Source organism: Vulpes lagopus, chromosome 2 (assembly GCF_018345385.1).
Source record: "Vulpes lagopus strain Blue_001 chromosome 2, ASM1834538v1, whole genome shotgun sequence".
Taxonomy (NCBI): Eukaryota; Metazoa; Chordata; class Mammalia; order Carnivora; family Canidae; genus Vulpes; species Vulpes lagopus.
In genome coordinates, this window is record NC_054825.1 from 166,884,056 (window position 1) to 166,903,991 (window position 19,936).

The 19,936-nt window shown below is 59.1% G+C and overlaps 2 protein-coding genes across 3 annotated transcripts; one reads left to right on the forward strand and one right to left on the reverse strand.

Annotated features, from left to right (window-relative positions):
• Positions 1 to 2,940: 2,940 nt before the first annotated feature.
• BLOC1S3 (biogenesis of lysosomal organelles complex 1 subunit 3) lies at positions 2,941 to 5,632 on the reverse strand. Of its 2 annotated transcripts, none has more exons than XM_041744425.1 (2): positions 5,505 to 5,632; positions 2,941 to 5,053 (listed from the first exon to the last, which is right to left on the reverse strand). In XM_041744425.1, the coding sequence occupies exon 2, from the start codon at positions 5,042 to 5,044 to the stop codon at positions 4,445 to 4,447; it is 600 nt and encodes a 199-aa protein (XP_041600359.1). In that variant the 5' UTR covers positions 5,045 to 5,053; positions 5,505 to 5,632; the 3' UTR covers positions 2,941 to 4,444. The 2 variants fall into 2 exon arrangements, with proteins under 2 accessions (XP_041600359.1, XP_041600360.1); XM_041744426.1 differs by having other exon boundaries at positions 5,514 to 5,624.
• Positions 5,633 to 5,701: 69 nt separating this feature from the next.
• Positions 5,702 to 19,932, forward strand: TRAPPC6A (trafficking protein particle complex subunit 6A). The gene is made up of 6 exons (XM_041744427.1): positions 5,702 to 6,184; positions 17,676 to 17,743; positions 17,978 to 18,095; positions 18,730 to 18,813; positions 19,001 to 19,094; positions 19,833 to 19,932. The coding sequence occupies exons 1-6, from the start codon at positions 6,101 to 6,103 to the stop codon at positions 19,862 to 19,864; spliced, it is 480 nt and encodes a 159-aa protein (XP_041600361.1). The 5' UTR covers positions 5,702 to 6,100; the 3' UTR covers positions 19,865 to 19,932.
• The last annotated feature ends 4 nt before the right edge of the window (positions 19,933 to 19,936 follow it).

Genomic DNA, 19,936 nt, shown 5'->3' on the forward strand with positions numbered 1-19,936 from the left:
CACTGACACCTGTGCTCTCCTGTCCCTCCCTGCTGGGGAGTCCCTGCTCTGTCCACCAGCTGATTGCCTTGCCAGCCACACTTTGCAAATGGTCTCTGAGGCACCAGGGGACCTCCTAGCTGCCCTGCAGACAACCCAGACTTGCTTCTTCCTTTTTTTTTTTTTAATATTTTATTTATTTATTCATGAGAGACACACAGAGAGAGGCAGAGACACAGGCAGAGGGAGAAGCAGGCTCCATGGAGGGAGCCTGATGTGGGACTCGATCCCAGAACCCTGGATCACGCCCTGAGCCGAAGGCAGACACTCAACCACTGAGCCACCCAGGTGTCCCCCAGACTTGCTCCTACCTGTGACAGCTCCTGTGGATGAAGCACAGGAAGCAAACACTCTCCCCACCAAGGCGCCCAGCTCAAAGATCCTCCTAGAGCTTCCACAGCAGCAGAGGAGAAAACGGCCACCAGCACACCAATTCCGGATCCACGTTTAGAACCTGCCGGGCTGCTGACACATCTAGAAATCCCGCAGGTTCTTAACCTCTGCTGGGACTCCTGCTGCCCCTGGGAATAGCCATGCTGGCTACTCACTTCCCTGCTAAAACTGCTACTGTCCCCCTGGGAGGCCGTACCGAAGACACTGACACTCTATCTCTAAGGAAGGACATTGCTGACAAGGCTGCTAACCACACGGCCCAAAAGGGGTCCCTTGTCCTTTCTCCACCCTATGGATAAACCTGCCTTTGTCCCTGACCGATATTAATGACTCAGGCAAATGCCACACAATCTGACCGAGTGGACACCAAAGGCTACTAAGCAATTAGGGGGCGGATTATGCATCAGCCCCCACAGCCCCCCTTCTTTTGACCTTTTGGCTTGTGCTTATCTCCCATCAGATGGAACCTGTGTACAGACAGGGGTGGAGGGGATGCCAAAGGAGTTACAGGATAATTGGTTCTGCTGTAATTTTTTTTTTAAGATTTTATTATTCATTCATGAGAGACAGAGAGAGAGAGGCAGAGACACAGGCAGAGGGACAAGCAGGCTCCATGCAGAAAGCCTGACATGGGATTCGATCTCCACGGTCTCCAGGATCCAGGTCTCCAGGATCACGCCCTGGGCCGAAGGCGGCACTAACCCACTGAGCCACCCGGGCTGCCCTGGTTCTGCTGTAATTTCTGCCCAAGTTCTTTCCCAACGCATCTTCTGTGAACCTCACTGAACTTCTGGGGGAGAACAGCGGATGCAGGTAACCCTGCAGGGCCCACAGGGATGGAGGATCCACAAGTGGGTCTCACAGACTTACCTCTGGCTTTAGGCTTCTCCCCCATTTGCTCGTTGTCTGTGCGCTTAATGAACGAACTGGATGCTCTCCAACAGGACACGTCAACACTCTGACAGGCTTCTTTCTTTCTTCCAGTTTCTCCAAGGTTAAATTTGGGGAAGGGATCCAGCAGCCCAGACTAGTTCATCACATTATCCTCGGGTAACCTATGCAGTTGTCGACTGTGTCCTTAAATACGGTTGACCCTAACCTGCTCTGACTCTGCATGAAGCCACTTATGACTGGGTTCCCTGGCTTCAGCCAGAGCTCGCCTCCAGTTCATTTCTATGCTGGGGGTTTCCTGGACTGTTCCGCAAGGGTAAATCCAAATCCCAGTCAAACTGGTGGTTGTGAAGTCCCTGAGGAAACATTTTCTCCATGCAGAGCCAAAGCTGAGATGGGCAAGTTTCGTAGGTGTGCCTCGAAAGTACCAATTTGCCTTTTTTCTATCACATTCTCTCATTGGAGGTGTAGCTCTTTGAGGGACCGAGTTTTATGCAGGGGCCTCTGCTTCCCTCCAAACTGCCTGGTCCAAGGCCTGGCAGCTGTTCATTTCCAAGGCCTTGTGTCTCTGGTATGGGCAAATATTGTCCGGGCCACCAGTTTGAAGCTACCTCTGCAATATGGGCCCGGGAGATTTCCCTTGCTCCCTTCTGAGTTCCTCTGTACATTTAAAGGATGTTTGTTTATTTTACTTTTAAAAAGGTTTTATTTATTGGGGTACCTGGTGGTTGAGTGTCTGCCTTTGGCTCGGGTCACGGTCCTGGGGTCCTGGGATCAAGTCCCGCATTGGGCTTCCCCCAGGGAGACTGTTTCTCCCTCTGCCTATGTCTCTGCCGCTCTCTGTGTGTCTCTCATGAATAAATAATTTTTTTAAATCTAAAAAAAAAAAAGATTTTATTTATTTGAGAGAGCATGAGCTGGGAGGGGGAGGGGCAGAGAGAAAGGGAAGAGCAGATTCCCCACTGAGCAGGGAGCTGACCAGGGGCTGGATCCCAGGACTCTGAGATCATGACCTAAGCCAAAGGCAGACGCTTTACTGACTGAGCCACCAGGACACCCCAGTTTATTTTTAAACTGGCATTTCTGGGTATTTTCCCAGAGGCATCCACACTGCAGAAACATCAGTCCCAGAATCTCCTTCACAAAAGACACATTCATTGGCACCATTGTCTGCTTACTGGTTGTTGGATAGAGGCCAAGTCCTTCCTTACCTGGTTTAAAAGCCCAGCTTTGTCTGGCCTCTGCTGGTGACAACACTCACCCACCTCTGCCCCCTCCCCCCAGCGCTACTGCTGTCTCCAATAGAGGATGTCACCTTTTTCTGTTAAATAGGTTATGCTCCCTTCTGACTCTGGGCCTTTGCATACACTGTTCCCCCCCGCCTGCAACTCTCCTCCACTCATTCCAGTTTCACCCATTTACAGCTTCAGGGCTCAGCTCAAACTCAGGCATCACTTCCATGGGGTGACCATGTGACCTCCCCCCATCTGCCCAGACAAGGTCAGAGAGATCTCGGTTACACCTTCACAAAACTCCTATACTCTTCACGGCCCTAATTACAGTGTCAGAAAAAATACAGCTAATGTATGTATAAATTGAAATTATTAAAACTATCCATTTATTTAGGAGAAAATTTTATTAACGTCTGTCTCCCCCAGTGTGCTGGGAGCAACGTGAGGGCCTGGGCTGGATGTTGTAGCCTCAATGCCCAGCACAGGACAGGCTCTGAACAGGTGCTCAGTAACTATGTGAATTAACAATATGTGAGTAAATGCAGAACCAGGGCAAAAAACAAAGGGTCCCGATTACCCGGCGACAGCTTCACCTTCAATAGGCCGGGCATGAAAGATCTCTTGGGATTCCCATTCTCAGAGAAATAAATCATCAACGAACCTATCCCATAGCAGTAAATGTTCTGAGTCTTAATGAGATGGGTACAGCGCACTCTTCTTCACTTCTCTATCCCAGGGGGCTCGGATCTCAGCTTCAGGTTGGGATTATAAAGTGGGGGAGGTGGATAAATGTGAACGGGACTGAGGGGCCAGGGCTGGGAGCAGGAGAGACAGCAGAGTCTGCTAAGCCCAGGCCCTGAGCCAAGCCAGAAACCCAGGTCCCTGTAGCCTCCAGGGGCCAACAGAGGGAATAAAACACCAAGTGTGTAGTGTTTTATTATCTGCAAATCGGTGTCACAATGCACCTAAAGTACCGGGGCAAGACTGCATTAGGCCCTAAGTGCCAGAAGAGTGCCCCTGTCAGCCTGGACAGTCAGGAGAAGACCCATGTTATATCTAGAGCTTGGACACAAAAGCCACCTTGGTTTGGAAGGTGGGGAGGACATGACCACTTGGTCCAGAAGTTCTGGAGGAGATGCCATCTTCAGCCTGGAAAATTGGGAAGACCCCCTTGGGCCGGGTGGGTGGGGGGAGGGGGAGATCTTGGGCCTGATGAAGGAAACCATGGGCAGGTGGGGGGAGGGGGTCCGTGAAGCTCAGGATGAGGTAGGTAGTACAAGCAGAATGGGGAAGGCAAAAGAAGCAAAACTAATCCTAAGGGTATAGCTGGACTCAGGAAATGAGATCAACCCCAGGGGCTGGAGCTAAGCCCCAAGGATTGGAAGCTGGGAGACAGCAGAGCAAGGACCAGGAGATGGAACCAGGGCCCAGCCTATGGGGACGAAGTTCCAGAAGTGGGGCTAGGACCAAAGGCAGAGCCAGGGGAGTGAAGGAAGATGCCATGGAATCTGGGCCAGATTCCGAGGCGCCTATGGGAAGAAGCAAACCAGCCCTTGTGAGCAGAAACCAAACTCAAGAAAGGCAGAGCACAAGGAAACGTGAAAAAACGCGAGAGCCCCGCATGGAGAAAGATAAGGGAGCTACTGGTTACCAGGGCGTGGAGCCAAACCAGGGAGCGGAGGACAGGGCCAGGGGGAGGAGCCAGATGCTGGAGACAGGGCGGGGCTCGCGACGTCACCACGCCCCCCAACACTGCGTTTTCCTGCAGGTGACGCACGTCTAGAGGGTGACAGCAAGACGCGCGGGGAGCTGCACAGGGGACAGGGCCGGGTCGCAGAGGCCTCAGGACTCCCCCAGGGCGCAGAGTCAGGCCGGGGAGGGGGAGCCGGCTAGGCCCGCGGTCCCGGGTCTTGCTCAGGTTCGGTCCCCGGCACGCCGCGGATGTCGGGCAGCAGGCGGCAGCCGGCCACGATGTCCAGGCGCTCCGCCAGCGCGCAGAGGTCCCCCCGCGCCAGGCGCACGCTGTGGGCCGCCGCCAACCCCGCCGCCTGAGCGGCCGCAAGCCTCCCGGCCAGGGCGGCCACATCGCGGCCCGCGCGGCGGTACACGCCGCTCACCGCGGCCGCCACGTCGTGGTCCAGCCGCGCCTGGCTCTCGGCCAGCCGGAGCTGCAGCAGCGAGCGCGCGGGGGCCGGCGCCGGGGCCTCCTCCGAGCCCCAGGCCTCCCCGGCCGTTTCCCGCTGCACCACCAGCGGAGGCAGGTCCCCCGGCGCGGCGGTCGCCTCCGGCTCCGAGTCCGAGTCGGTTTCCGCGGCCTCCCCGGCCACCCGCAGCCCCGTGGGGCGGCCGCGCGTCGGGCCCGAGGGGCCCAGGTACAGCTCCTCCTCCGACGAGGACGCAGAGAGCTCCGAGTCCGTCTCGGCCGCCTCCCCAGGCACCACGGTCTGGGGCCTCCGCGGAGGCCTCCGCCGACGACCCTGGGACGCCATGCCGCCGACCTAGGGAGAAGAGAGGCGCCCGGCGGTGGGTAAGAGGCGCGGGTGCTGGATCCCCAAGCCCTGCACTGACCAGCTTAGCGATTTGGGGCCATCTGCTGCCCGCGCCTGGGCCTCAGTTTCCTCTTCTGTAAACGGGCTCGTCGGCCCTGCTGCCAGAGATAATGGAAGCCACTGGACCCCACCGTCTTTGGGGAAACTGAGGACCGGGTGGATGAAGGCCCCGTGGCCCGCGCTCCCCGAATCCCAAACCCAGCTCTTTCTGATTTTGCCTCCTAGCAGAGGCCACACCCTCCCCTCCGTCCTCCAAGCCTCTGTCAGATCCGGAAGTACACAGGCTCCTGAGCTGCCCAGGGGCCAGTGCCAGGGTCACAGAGAGGGTGACAGCCCAGCTGGACTCCGGGGAGGGTGCACTAGCGCGGGCGCGGGGGAGCGCTGTCACCGGAGACCGTACCTGGCTTACGGAAGCTCGGAGCCTGCAGGATCCGCTACGCAGCCGGAGCGCGCCGTCTTTTCCGATGGAGGAGGGTGACAGCCCCAACCAATCGGGGCGCACGTTGGGCGGGCATGGCGGCCACACACGTGGGCCGCTCGGCTACCTACCAGGAAAGCCTGCCCTCAAAACCAGCTGTGTGTAGGGGCGAGGAGGGCGGGGGCGTGATCAGTCACGTGATCGGAGGCCTGGCCAATAGGAAAGCGGCTGGGCTGGCGCTTCCGGATTGCGCTGCGTGGAGAGTGGACGAATAGAAATTTTTTAAAACGGGGTTTGTCTCCCGTGACCAGTGATCCGGCCAATGGGAAGGCTCGACAACCCGGAAACTGCGAGGAGGCGAAGGGGAAGGGCGGAGACGCTGTCACGTGTGGCCAATGAAAACAGGCCCTCCCCCTGGGTCTCCCGGGTTCACGCGCGCACCTCGTGAGCCCGGGAGGCGGGGCTTGTGTGAAACACCAATGGGGGCGGGCCCGCACCAAGTGCGGGAGGCGGGGCCTGCCCAGCCGGGCCAATGAGAGCACGGAGCGCTAGCCGGTCGTTGGGCGCGAGGCCGGCGCATGGCGGACGCTGCGCTGTTCGAGTTCCTGCACACCGAGATGGTGGCGGAGCTGTGGGCGCACCACTCCGACCCTGGCCCTGGGGTGAGCGCCGGGACCCGGGGGGAGGAGGCGCGGGCCGCGGCGGGAAGGCCGGGGCGTGGCCCTGGGGAGCGCCGAGGGCGGGTCGACGGCCCGGGTCGAGCCGCGACCCCGCCCCTGCCCTCGCGGGGCGCTGGCTCCGTGCTCTGCAAAGTGGGCGTCGCAGCAGGGCCGGCCTCGCGGGTCCCTGCTACAGGTGAGCGAGGCAGCTCCGGCTAAAGCCTAGCTCAAGGCCTAGCACGGAGTCAGCAGGTAGTAATTATGGTAATTACTGTCATTGGACGTGTACCAAGGACTTAACTGCCCGGGTTGGATCCACGCCTTCTCCACTATGTAGGTGTGAGAGCCAGTGACTCAATCCCCTGTGTGCCTCAGTTTCCTCCTTAGTAAAGTGGGTATTGTAACAGCGCCTCAGTCTCAGAGAGGGGCATTTACTCATGCAATAGACACTTATTAGGCACCTATTGTATTCAGGTACTGTTTCCCTGTCCTTGGGAAACTTAGTAGGGGAGTCAAACAAACAAGAATATGCCACTAGCTAGTGAGAAGTCCGATCAAGAAAACTTCCATAGAGGGGCGCCTGGGTAGCTCAATTGGTTAAGCATCTGCCTTTGGCTCAGATCATGATCTCAAGGTCCTGGGATGGAGCCCCAGGTAGGGCTTTATGCTAGTGGGGAGCCTGCTTCTCCCTCTGCCTCTGTGCCCTTTCCCCTGCTCATGCTCTCTCTTTCTCTCTCAAATAAATAAAATCTTAAAAAAACGAAAAGAAAACTTCCATAGAATCATGAAAAGAATAAGGATGGAGTGGTTGACGGTGGAGGAAAGCCCTTCTGAGGAATAGACTGTAGGAATTTAGCCGTGCGGTGAAGGCAAGAGGAGTGAGGGGGGCATTCCAGAAGAAGGAACAGCAGGTGCAAAGCCCTGAGGTAGGAGCATGCTTGGCATTTAGGAAGTTGGTTCTTAGGAAGAACAAATGAGCTCGAACTTTAAAGCACTTGGTGTGATGTCAAGCACCTAATCCACCCCCAGAACATGGAAGCTCTTGTAAAATCTGTTACCAAGAAGAAAGGGTAGGGGGGAGTTAGGTGTTTGATGACTGAGCGCCGTGATCAAGTTTTCTTCATTATTATTATTAATCACTTCAATCATCATCCTCATCAATATGCAAGATTTTTTACTGGTTTAAGTTTTCTGGTTTAGGAGCTGGGGAGGAGGATGTTGCTTCTCATCTCAACATAGTTTTTTTCAAGTTCATTCATTCCACAAACCATCTCAAAGCTACCAAGTGTCAGGCTCTGTGGCAGGCTCTGAGAGTTCCTCAGTGATCTGTATAAAACTCCTGGTCCTGGGCAGCCCTGATGGCCCAGTGGTTTAGCGCTGCCTTCAGCCCAGGGTGTGATCCTGGAGACCCAGGATAGAGTCCCACGTCAGGCTCCCTGCATGGAGCCTGCTTCTCCCTCTGCCTGTGTCTCTGCCTCTCTCTCTGTGTGTTTCTCATGAATTTAAAAAATAAAAAAACTCCTGGCCCTCCTGGAGCTTAGGTTGTCATCGGGGGACACAAAGAAGCTAAATGAATCAAGTATAGTGTGGTAAGGAAATGCTATGAGAAAGATGAAGCATGGGAAGGGGAGTGTGCATGGGCCTGTGTTGGAGAGGGGGTTGCAGAGTCTCCATACCCCATCCAGCCTGGCTTTCAAGCCACAATCCCCGGTGTCCCTGACATCAGCCTTTCCTCCCTCAACACCAGCCCCCAGCCAGGCCCTGCTCATTCTTTCTGATCATGGGTGCCACCTCTCCTCACCCCTGCCCTACAGTCCAGGCCCCTCTCTGCCCCTGTACCAGCCCCTGTACCCTCATCTCTCAGCTCATTTCACCTGTTGTATCTTCAGTGCATTCCCATCTATTAATCCTTTGGACCTTGGCTCAAGTGCCTCTTCCTTGGGGAAGCCTTCCCCAAGCCCCCAGTTCAAGTCAGGTGTCCTTGTGACGTTCTTGCAGCCCCTTCCCATTTGTCCTTGGTAGTCCTATCACACTCAAGTATACATCTGAATTCTAGGCTCCTATGAGCCTTTGATTCATGTCTGCTCTCTGCCACCCCACCCCCGACTGCACTCCATGGCCAGGTCTACACTGATCACCACACAGTAGGTCCTTGGCCTGGGTTTGTTCAAGTGGACTCAGTCCCCCTGCTGTGGAGGGCTGGGGTGGGGACTGAGATTTGTAATAATAGGAGCGCCCTACCACAAATGAATGTTTCCGGTGCCCGCTCATGGGCTTCACACTCCTGATTTCATTTGATCCTCCTACCGACCCACAGAGGTCAGCACAATCCTCCCCGCTTTGTAGGCTTTGGAACCTGAGAAATAGAGGCTTTGATGCACAGGAGTGCTTGCTCTCAAGTGGCAGAGTCAGGAATATAACTAGGCCTCCCGCCTCCAAAGCCTGCGCTGTAAACGCTGGCCCGCATTTCCCGGTGAGCCTTCCCTGGCGCGCTCCAGGAGGATTTTAATGGGTTTCTGTGGTCAGGCAAGTGTGAGAAATGCTGGGTTACTCAGCCGTGCTCACCTCGGGCTTTCAAAACACACGAACGTGCCTGGGACCCCCTGCCACTGGGATTCCGTGCTGAGTCCTGAATGCTTCCCCGGGTACAGCGGGGGCTGAGGTCTGCAGCGGTTCCCCCACGGCCCGTCCACCTGGGAGCCCCATTTCAGGGCTGTATCAAGAGAACTGCTGTTTGGGGTGCCTCGGTGGCTTATTTAAGTGTCTGCCTTGGGCTCAGGTCATGGTCCCAGGGTCCTGGAATCAAGCCCCATGTTGGGCTCCCTACTCAGTGGGGAGTCTGCTTCTCCATCTCCCTCTGCCCAACCCCGCTTTTGCTCGCTCTCTCAAATAAATAATTTTTTTTTTTTTTAAAAGAGAGAAAGAGAGAGAACTGCTATTTGCTCAACCCTGTCTCTTCCCCTCCCACTCTTCCCTCCTCCTTCTTCCTCTTTCTGTTCCTTCTCTTCGGCCCAACAAATGTCCCATCTGAACCAGATGCGGGCCTCCTGCTGGGGACTTACCGTGTCCCCAGCACAGTATTGTTGGATTTAGTCCTCAGAACAGCCTTGTAAGGTAGACGCTATCACCCCATTTTACAGAGAAGGGGCTGAGGCACCAGAGGTGGGGCTTTCCCTGGGCTGCAGGTGGCAAGAATCAGAGGGGAAATCAGGACTCAGGCATCTTGGGCTCCAAGGCTTGTCTGTGGCTTCAGGTCTGCCCCTCCCCCCAGCCACCACCTTCCTTGAGCCCAGGGACAGTGGGTGGCTCGTTCTTCTGTCCCCAGAGCACACATGCCCAGGAGTTTGGGGGATTTCCGTATCCTGCCTGGCACGTTGGTTATCTGTGGCTGTTGAATGGATTCTTCTGGAAGGGTTACAGGTGGAGTGGAAGATTAACCGGAGGAGCCACGAGGTCAAAGGGCCTTTGTTACCAGAGCAGGAAAAACCCGGGGAGGAGGTGCCTGTGGTTTCTCCACCTCAGCAGCTTTGAAGATAAGGAAAGCCTGGGGGCAAAGGAGTTAATTCCTCTGCACACCAGTAAGCGTGGGTCTCACCTACTGTCACCTACTACTGTGAGCCCTGGCAGGGGGCCCAGGAGCAGCCCTGCTGGGCCAGACCTTCCTCCACCCCGGCCCAGCCCAGTGAGGGCCCGTGCCAGCCCGGGCACCTGGGGTGGGTGCAGCAGCTGTCAGATGGAGCCCCGGCCCTCAGCCAGAGCCTGGGAAACCCACCCACCGGTTCCTGGCAGAGTGGACCCCCTGGGGACAGAGCCCTGCAGAGGACACAATGCCCTTGAGGCCAGGGACCTAGTGTTGGGAGCAAGGGCTCTGTCCTGAGAGTGGTGGGAGCCATATAAGGTTTACACTGAGGTACACGGGCTTCAGCTCTACTTTTTAGAAAGGTCTCCCAGGCTACGTGAATGAGCCTGAACCAACCTGAGGGAGGTTGGTGGCTATAGGGGCCCAGAGCACAGGCAGGTGCTCAGCCCAGGGGGAATTAGGACTGGGGGGCCTTTGGGAGTATTGGGGGGGGGGCGGGGAGAAGGCGGGATCTGTGGGTGTCTAGGACCGCCTGGGTGGATGTGGGCAGTGAGTCCTGGGCCACAGGGTGGGAGGCGTGCTGGCTTTTCCCGCTTGCTCATTCTTACTCATGCGTTCACTCTCCGCACTCTTGGATCTTCTGGGGCCATGCACCTGGGGGAAGCCAGAATGTTCCCTCTCCCCATGCTCCTCTTAAGGGAGGAGCCTGGGCAGCTGGCCCCCGGGCCCCCCTCCAGAACCTGCACAGATCACGGAGGGGCAGGGCTGCAGAAGAGACAAGAAGGAGCCTGGCACAGGCCTCCCTCCCACCAGCTCCCCCGCTTTAGTCCAGGATATTCTCTGGGAGTCCAGGGCTCAGGACATGCGGGCTTGTGGGGTGGCTCAGTTTGCTTATTTTCCTGTCATCCTCCTTGGGGTTCGGTGGCCCTTCTCTTTTCAAACACTTGAACCTTCCTGTTGCTGAGCACCCTCTTTTCGTCTCTTCGATTCTTCTTCCACATTGTTCCAGCGCATCCTTGACCCTAGAACGCTGGACTTTCTGGGTCCCTTCCGTGTGTCTTACAGCTTTCCTGCCATTTGTTCCTACGTCGTGGCTTTTCCTTGACAGGAAATGTCTGTCCTTGACAGCTATGTCTGTCTGTCGGCTCCCTTGTGAACAGAGGTTTATTGGTGCTACTGTACTTTCCATCTCCCAGGGCTCCCCTCCAGTTGCCCCTTCCTCCTGGCTCCCATGCTGTTGGGGGGACACCAGGAGAGCCTTCTCGAAGGGGTTCTCCTCTGTTTCTGCACGATCTTGTTTCTTCTCCGTGGGCTGTTGTGCAAACTCATTTGAGGTTGGGGGTGAGGGTGGCCAAGAACCCAGAAGCGCCCTGGCCCTGGGATGGGCCCAGAGGATGAGCGGCCGCCCTGCCTTTCGTAGGAATGATAAACCTCTAATCCCTGAAGAGCTTCTGCAGGGACTGGGGGAGGCAGGTGGTGATGGAACAGGGGAAGCTTCTGGTCCCTTCCTCCTCCACCCTCTCTTCACTTGCTCATCCTTGACCCCTCCCTTGCACTGCCTCTCTCCCTGTCCTTTCCTGTTGGTCCTACACCCCATATCCCCCCCCCCAAATCTTTCCAGTTCAGCACCATGTCACTGGCCCCTAGTTGAGTACAGTGGGGCGGGTGGTGACAGCAGCTGGGCAGGACCCATTCATGCCACCGCTATGAGGTGGGGCCTGCTGTCAGCCCCCTTTCACACATGAAACAGGCCCGGATAGCTTGCCCAAGGTCAGTAAGCAGCGGAGCCAGGCCTTGAACACCGGCAGTCTGAAGCTCACTGAAGGGACACCTTTCCAGACCCCCACCCCATCCCCATCTTGGAGCTCCCAGCCTGGCTGAAGACCCTGCAGACTCCTGGGCTGTCCCTTCTCAGGGCCACTATCCTGGCTGTGACCAGGCCTTGGGGTGCCACCCCACTCCCTTCCTGGCTTCACTCTGCTTCCTTCAGACTTGGCCCCAGAGGAGCTCTCACAGTCCTGCTTTCCCCCTGTGGGGCCCCCACCTGGGCTGGAGCCCGCATCAGTTCCTGTGGGCTCCCCGCTCCCTTGGGGCAGGGACTGTCATGCCCTCTCCCACTGCGTCCCCCTCAGACTGGTCTACAGGAGTCCCCTCCCCAACCTCTCACCACCCTCCCCCACCCTTGTGGCCTGAGCTAATACACCCCCCAGAGCTCTTCCTGCTTCCTTGCCTTTGCACCAACCCTCTGCTGGGAGTTCCCTACCCCGCCCTCCTCTGAGAAGCACCCTGGGACCCCTCCTGGGGGAACTGGCTCTGCCCTGCTCTGTGCTGCCCGGCTCCCCTGGCATAGGGGTTGCCCATCACCTGGGCACCTGTCACCCCACCAGGCACAACGGCCAGCTCGTAGAGGCCACCAGGACATGTCTGTGGAATGAATGAGAGAGTCCCCCTTGTGCCTCGGGAAGACCTCAGGGACACAGATATGCTTGGTCACAGCAGAGCCCGGCCCTGCTTCTTTGAGGTGCTCCCCTCTGGGAGGATGGCCACCCGGCCACCACCCGGCAGAGAGGGCTAGCTGAGGCCATTCTCGGTGCTGAGATAAGTCAGCCCATGGAACAGAGCTGCTCTTCCCTGGGGCTTTCCCTCCACCAGGGGCTGGTCACCCAGGTTGACAGACAGGCGGTGCGTGACAGGGACAGTAACACTTACTGAGCTCAGTGGGGAGTGCTTGGCCTGCATTTCATCCTTATAAGGACCCTGGTGAGGGAGGCAGCACTGCTAACACGGTCCTCTCTCTACCCGAGAGTAGCTGGGGGCACAGGGCAGTCAGCTCCTGCCTGGTCCCCCAGTGGGGTTGCTCAGCCTCTGGGCCGTGTCCCCTGCACTGGTGTCACACCTGAGCCCATCTGTGCACGCCTTGGTCACCAGAGGTCGGGCCTGAGGAAAGCAGAGACGTGCTGATGGGGGTCCAAAGAGCTGGCCAGTGTTGGCCAGCAGGAAGTTGTGTTGTCACCGGGTCCGGGTCCTGCAGAAGGAGCACGGGAATGTGGGCAAGGGCCTAGGAGCCCGGCGGCCTGGCGGAGAAGAGGGCCAACTTGCTCAGGGGCCTGGGCCTCCCTACTCCCAGGCACATCCCCCTTCCTGCCCCCCGAGGTGGGCCACAGCCCTGGCCACCCCACTGAGGCCCGGACAGCCATAGGTTAATTCCTCTGCACACCAGTAAGCGTGGGTCTCACCTACTGTCACCTACTACTGTGAGCCCTGGCAGGGGGCCCAGGAGCAGCCCTGCTGGGCCAGACCTTCCTCCACCCCGGCCCAGCCCAGTGAGGGCCCGTGCCAGCCCGGGCACCTGGGGTGGGTGCAGCAGCTGTCAGATGGAGCCCCGGCCCTCAGCCAGAGCCTGGGAAACCCACCCACCGGTTCCTGGCAGAGTGGACCCCCTGGGGACAGAGCCCTGCAGAGGACACAATGCCCTTGAGGCCAGGGACCTAGTGTTGGGAGCAAGGGCTCTGTCCTGAGAGTGGTGGGAGCCATATAAGGTTTACACTGAGGTGCACGGGCTTCAGCTCTACTTTTTAGAAAGGTCTCCCAGGCCACGTGAATGAGCCTGAACCAACCTGAGGGAGGTTGGTGGCTATAGGGGCCCAGAGCACAGGCAGGTGCTCAGCCCAGGGGGAATTAGGACTGGGGGGCCTTTGGGAGTATTGGGGGGGGGCGGGGAGAAGGCGGGATCTGTGGGTGTCTAGGACCGCCTGGGTGGATGTGGGCAGTGAGTCCTGGGCCACAGGGTGGGAGGCGTGCTGGCTTTTCCCGCTTGCTCATTCTTACTCATGCGTTCACTCTCCGCACTCTTGGATCTTCTGGGGCCATGCACCTGGGGGAAGCCAGAATGTTCCCTCTCCCCATGCTCCTCTTAAGGGAGGAGCCTGGGCAGCTGGCCCCCGGGCCCCCCTCCAGAACCTGCACAGATCACGGAGGGGCAGGGCTGCAGAAGAGACAAGAAGGAGCCTGGCACAGGCCTCCCTCCCACCAGCTCCCCCGCTTTAGTCCAGGATATTCTCTGGGAGTCCAGGGCTCAGGACATGCGGGCTTGTGGGGTGGCTCAGTTTGCTTATTTTCCTGTCATCCTCCTTGGGGTTCGGTGGCCCTTCTCTTTTCAAACACTTGAACCTTCCTGTTGCTGAGCACCCTCTTTTCGTCTCTTCGATTCTTCTTCCACATTGTTCCAGCGCATCCTTGACCCTAGAACGCTGGACTTTCTGGGTCCCTTCCGTGTGTCTTACAGCTTTCCTGCCATTTGTTCCTACGTCGTGGCTTTTCCTTGACAGGAAATGTCTGTCCTTGACAGCTATGTCTGTCTGTCGGCTCCCTTGTGAACAGAGGTTTATTGGTGCTACTGTACTTTCCATCTCCCAGGGCTCCCCTCCAGTTGCCCCTTCCTCCTGGCTCCCATGCTGTTGGGGGGACACCAGGAGAGCCTTCTCGAAGGGGTTCTCCTCTGTTTCTGCACGATCTTGTTTCTTCTCCGTGGGCTGTTGTGCAAACTCATTTGAGGTTGGGGGTGAGGGTGGCCAAGAACCCAGAAGCGCCCTGGCCCTGGGATGGGCCCAGAGGATGAGCGGCCGCCCTGCCTTTCGTAGGAATGATAAACCTCTAATCCCTGAAGAGCTTCTGCAGGGACTGGGGGAGGCAGGTGGTGATGGAACAGGGGAAGCTTCTGGTCCCTTCCTCCTCCACCCTCTCTTCACTTGCTCATCCTTGACCCCTCCCTTGCACTGCCTCTCTCCCTGCCCTTTCCTGTTGGTCCTACACCCCATATCCCCCCCCCCCAAATCTTTCCAGTTCAGCACCATGTCACTGGCCCCTAGTTGAGTACAGTGGGGCGGGTGGTGACAGCAGCTGGGCAGGACCCATTCATGCCACCGCTATGAGGTGGGGCCTGCTGTCAGCCCCCTTTCACACATGAAACAGGCCCGGATAGCTTGCCCAAGGTCAGTAAGCAGCGGAGCCAGGCCTTGAACACCGGCAGTCTGAAGCTCACTGAAGGGACACCTTTCCAGACCCCCACCCCATCCCCATCTTGGAGCTCCCAGCCTGGCTGAAGACCCTGCAGACTCCTGGGCTGTCCCTTCTCAGGGCCACTATCCTGGCTGTGACCAGGCCTTGGGGTGCCACCCCACTCCCTTCCTGGCTTCACTCTGCTTCCTTCAGACTTGGCCCCAGAGGAGCTCTCACAGTCCTGCTTTCCCCCTGTGGGGCCCCCACCTGGGCTGGAGCCCGCATCAGTTCCTGTGGGCTCCCCGCTCCCTTGGGGCAGGGACTGTCATGCCCTCTCCCACTGCGTCCCCCTCAGACTGGTCTACAGGAGTCCCCTCCCCAACCTCTCACCACCCTCCCCCACCCTTGTGGCCTGAGCTAATACACCCCCCAGAGCTCTTCCTGCTTCCTTGCCTTTGCACCAACCCTCTGCTGGGAGTTCCCTACCCCGCCCTCCTCTGAGAAGCACCCTGGGACCCCTCCTGGGGGAACTGGCTCTGCCCTGCTCTGTGCTGCCCGGCTCCCCTGGCATAGGGGTTGCCCATCACCTGGGCACCTGTCACCCCACCAGGCACAACGGCCAGCTCGTAGAGGCCACCAGGACATGTCTGTGGAATGAATGAGAGAGTCCCCCTTGTGCCTCGGGAAGACCTCAGGGACACAGATGTGCTTGGTCACAGCAGAGCCCGGCCCTGCTTCTTTGAGGTGCTCCCCTCTGGGAGGATGGCCACCCGGCCACCACCCGGCAGAGAGGGCTAGCTGAGGCCATTCTCGGTGCTGAGATAAGTCAGCCCATGGAACAGAGCTGCTCTTCCCTGGGGCTTTCCCTCCACCAGGGGCTGGTCACCCAGGTTGACAGACAGGCGGTGCGTGACAGGGACAGTAACACTTACTGAGCTCAGTGGGGAGTGCTTGGCCTGCATTTCATCCTTATAAGGACCCTGGTGAGGGAGGCAGCACTGCTAACACGGTCCTCTCTCTACCCGAGAGTAGCTGGGGGCACAGGGCAGTCAGCTCCTGCCTGGTCCCCCAGTGGGGTTGCTCAGCCTCTGGGCCGTGTCCCCTGCACTGGTGTCACACCTGAGCCCATCTGTGCACGCCTTGGTCACCAGAGGTCGGGCCTGAGGAAAGCAGAGACGTGCTGATGGGGGTCCAAAGAGCTGGCCAGTGTTGGCCAGCAGGAAGTTGTGTCGTCACCGGGTCCGGGTCCTGCAGAAGGAGCACGGGAATGTGGGCAAGGGCCTAGGAGCCCGGCGGCCTGGCGGAGAAGAGGGCCAACTTGCTCAGGGGCCTGGGCCTCCCTACTCCCAGGCACATCCCCCTTCCTGCCCCCCGAGGTGGGCCACAGCCCTGGCCACCCCACTGAGGCCCGGACAGCCATAGGTGTCGGTTTGGCCTCCCACCCACCCACCCTGGCTGCTTAGGCTTGGGAACTAGATCCGCCCAGGTCAGAAAGACGCCCTGTGGCTGTGGGTGCCTGTTACCTCGCTCTTCCAAGTGCCAGCTTCCAGAACCTACCTTACAGGGTTGTTAAAATTAAACAAGAGGTTTGTACAAAGCACCTGGCACACCGTGCAGGCTCGAATCCTGACTGCCCGCTTTGTTCAGTTAAGGGCCTCCCGTGTGCCAAGGCCAGTGTTGGCTGTGAGGGTCAGCCTGGGTCCCCAGTCCACAGACTGGCCTGGGATCTCGGACCTAACCTGGGGGGACGGGGCAGGGAACAGTGAGTGAGCCCAGAGGCCCCTCTTCTGGATGATGGAAGCTGTCCCAGGGGTGGGGCAGAGGGTGGGGGGTGGACAGCTGGGTCCCCAACGTCTGTTGAAGCCTGCTGAGGAGGCAAGGACATCCTCCTGGAGGGGGTCTAGGCAGAGAAATCCTCCCCAGCATTGGGGAGGCCATGGTGATGGCCTTTCTGACCCAGAGAGAAGATGGGAAGTTACTCCCAAGGGAGTGTGGTGGCCGGAGGAAGGGTGGGAAGGGCTCCGGCCGGTGACTCCTGCCTCCTTCCCAGGGCGCTGCACCTGCCTCCCACCTCGGCCCTGCCACATTTTCTCTGAGGAGAGCGGCACCTCCCTGCATACACTGTCCTGGTATTTCCGATGTCCCCAGCCTGGGCCTCCACCACTCAGGGTCCTCAGGCCACCCCAAGGAAATCCGTGCAAGCCGACTCCCCTCGGGGCACACCATCAGCACGTGCAGACACGTGGACAGACGCCAAGTACAGCCCACCTGCTGCCCCCTCCTACTGCGGGACCTTGCCCCTGCTCTCGGGAATGCCACGCTTGGCTGCTACTGCCTTCCCCGAGCACCCGAGGGAGTATCTCCCTCCCGTGTGTCCCTCCCAGGGGTCTTGGCTGATGTTTCAAGGCATGATTACAGTTGATTTTTATAGCTTCCTGCTGGCCAGGCCAGGAGGGTGGGCCCCACGCCCTGCGGCTCCCTTGCTGCTGCCACACGAGCCCTGTGGCAAGTCACCAGGAGTCCCTGGGGTGATCAGAGTGCTACCTACCCACAGAGTGTTGTAAGGACGCACATTGGAAATGCCCGAGCTGAGTGATAGGCGTTCTCAGGAAAGAGCTGACAAGCAGGTCTGAAGCTGAGCCTGGGGCGTACCCCCACCTCTCGTGAAGCAAGGGGGGCTGGTCTCAAGAGCCTATGGCATCCGCGGAGGCATGTTGAGAGACTTGAAGGCATCGTGTGGCAGGGGACAAAGCCAGCCTGCCAGTCAGAAGGCCTGGACCTGTCCCCGAAGGCCCTCCCTCCTGGCTCCCCTCACCCCTGAGCTGGCAGGGATGGGCACACTGGTCTTATTAACCCAGGCGGTTCCCAGGTGGAGGTGGCCGAGGGCCCCTGAGCCTCTCTTCCCTGACCTTTTAGGGACAGAAGATGAGCCTGTCTGTGCTGGAGGGCATGGGCTTCCGTGTGGGCCAGGCCCTGGGCGAGAGGTGAGAGCTGGCGCTTCCTGCCTTTCCCCTGCCCCTGCTGGCTGCAGGCAGGCAGGACCTGAGGTCGGGTCCCTTCCTGGGCGTGCCTGGACGGGGAGGGTTGTGTTGCTCTGTAGAGGAACCCAGCCTGGCTTCCTCCCTCTTCCTCACCCTGGGCTCCCCATCCCGGCCCTCCTGGCCCCACAGCATCAGCCCGGCCCAAGCGCCTGTCACTGCCACCCCCCCCCCCCCCAGGCTGCCCCAGGAGACGCTGGCCTTCAGAGAGGAGCTGGACATCCTCAAGTTCCTCTGCAAAGACTTGTGGGTTGCCGTGTTCCAGAAGCAGATGGACAGCCTCCGCACCAATCACCAGGTGTGTAGCGCCGCCCGGGGCCGAATCCTGACTCCAGGCAGAGGCGGAAACCAAGAGGAAAGGGAGGCTGGAGGGGAGCCCTTCCCGAGGGAGGTTGCCCAAGCTGATAGGTGGGAGGCAGGTTTCACCACTGGCAACACGGCCCCTCTCCCGGCCTCTGCCCAATTCTCCAAGGGAGGCCAGGAGGCTGCAACTGGGGCGGAGGGGTGGGTGGTGGGCAGGGTGTCACAGCTATTTCTAGAATTTCCACAAGCCTCCTGAGATGGGGCCTCAGGGTAGGCAGTAGGCTCTCCCATGGTTAGCAGCATCTCTCCTGGGCCTGACAGCTGGCCCGAGCTCCGGTTCGGTGCCCACTCTGCGCCAGGCCCTGGTGGGCTGCTCCACTGTTTATTCCAGAAACCACGCAGCTAGGGGGGCAGGGCCAACATGCCCCGTGGGGGACCCCTGGCCTGGGAAGCCCCTGAGCCCTTCTGTAGCCCTGAAGGATGGGGCCATGATGACAGGGGTTTTGAGGTCTTTCCAGGCCTCAGCCCAGCAGGGCAGGGGGCAATGGCTCCCAGCCTTCCCTCCCCCACCACAAGTGCACAGGTGCCACCCCAGCACCCCCCCACCCCAGGCTCTTCTCTGTTCCCAGGGGACCTACGTCCTGCAGGACAACAGTTTCCCCCTCCTTATCCGGATGGCTGCAGGTCTGCAGTATCTGGAGGAAGCCCCCAAGGTATGGAGGGGCTTGGACTGGACCTCCCCCTGTGTCCTCAGCCCCCGCCCCAAGCTGGGGGGCTAGCCCAGGACCCACGGGGGGGAACTCGCCCCCACTGTGGAGCCCAAAGCCCAGCATGGCCCCTGTCCTGGGTGCTGGCCTCCCCACTTCCCTGGGTGATGTGTGCCCCTCCACCCACCCCTAGTTCCTGGCCTTCACCTGCGGCCTCCTGCGAGGTGCCCTCAGCACCCTGGGCATCAAGAGCCTGGTCACCGCCTCCGTGGCATCCTTGCCCACCTGTGAGTCATGGGGGAGGGGGCCCTTCTTGTCCCTTGTGTGGTGGGGCTCTGGAGCTCTCCTGTCCCTGCTGCCGAGGCTTTGGGACCTGCAGGTCCCCACTGGCAGATGGGGAGTTTGAGGCCCAGAGAGCTTAAGTCCCGTGCCCAGGCTACGTGGCTGGGGCAACCTGGCTATGCCCCTGGACCTGTGCTGTCCCCCAAGCCTGCTTCCCTAGGTTGTGCCAGCTGGGAGCAGAGAACCATGGATGGGACGAGGAGCTGGTCTAGTGGTGGCGAACATGATTCCGGGTGGACATAATAGTAGTCAGCCTGCTTGATGCTGTAATGGGGGGCCCTAAAGGGCAGCCAGGGCCTATGGATTGCAGCCTGCCCTCTGCTGCCCCCCACCCCAGTGCTCTTCCCTCTGCTGGTGCCCCAGGCCTCCTCATGGTGGGGACCTGAGGCCAGGTGGGCAGGACCCGAGAAACACATGCCACAGAAGCCTGTGCTAGGCCTCTCCTCAGCAGCCTGCATGCTTGACCTTCATGCTCCTAGTCACCCACATAGCTCTAGGATGCAGGCCAGGTGGGCGGGGAGCAGCACCCCCTTGGACCACCCCTTGGTCCCGCCCCAGGCCAGCCAGGCCACTGGTACAGGGCAGGGATGAGTGTCTCTGAGCATCTCTGAGCTGTTCAGGTGCTTTCTGCCTCGGCCCTCAGATCCCCCAGCCTCAAGCTAAAGCCAGCCCTTCTCTTCCAGGTAAGTTCCAGGTGGTGATTCAGAAAACCTGAGGAGCCCCAGGCCCCCACCCCAGGCTGAGCCTCACAGCCACCGCTGGCCCAGGGACCTTGGAGCGCTATAAA

Excerpts from the sequence above, each read along its gene's own strand:
- TRAPPC6A (XM_041744427.1), top strand. The coding sequence starts at position 6,101 with ATGGCGGACGCTGCGCTGTTCGAGTTCCTGCACACCGAGATGGTGGCG. Across the intron at positions 6,185-17,675 it reads ACTCCGACCCTGGCCCTGGG|GGACAGAAGATGAGCCTGTC; the intron begins GTGAGCGCCGGG and ends CTGACCTTTTAG. Across the intron at positions 17,744-17,977 it reads GGCCAGGCCCTGGGCGAGAG|GCTGCCCCAGGAGACGCTGG; the intron begins GTGAGAGCTGGC and ends CCCCCCCCCCAG.
- BLOC1S3 (XM_041744425.1), bottom strand. The coding sequence starts at position 5,044 with ATGGCGTCCCAGGGTCGTCGGCGGAGGCCTCCGCGGAGGCCCCAGACC.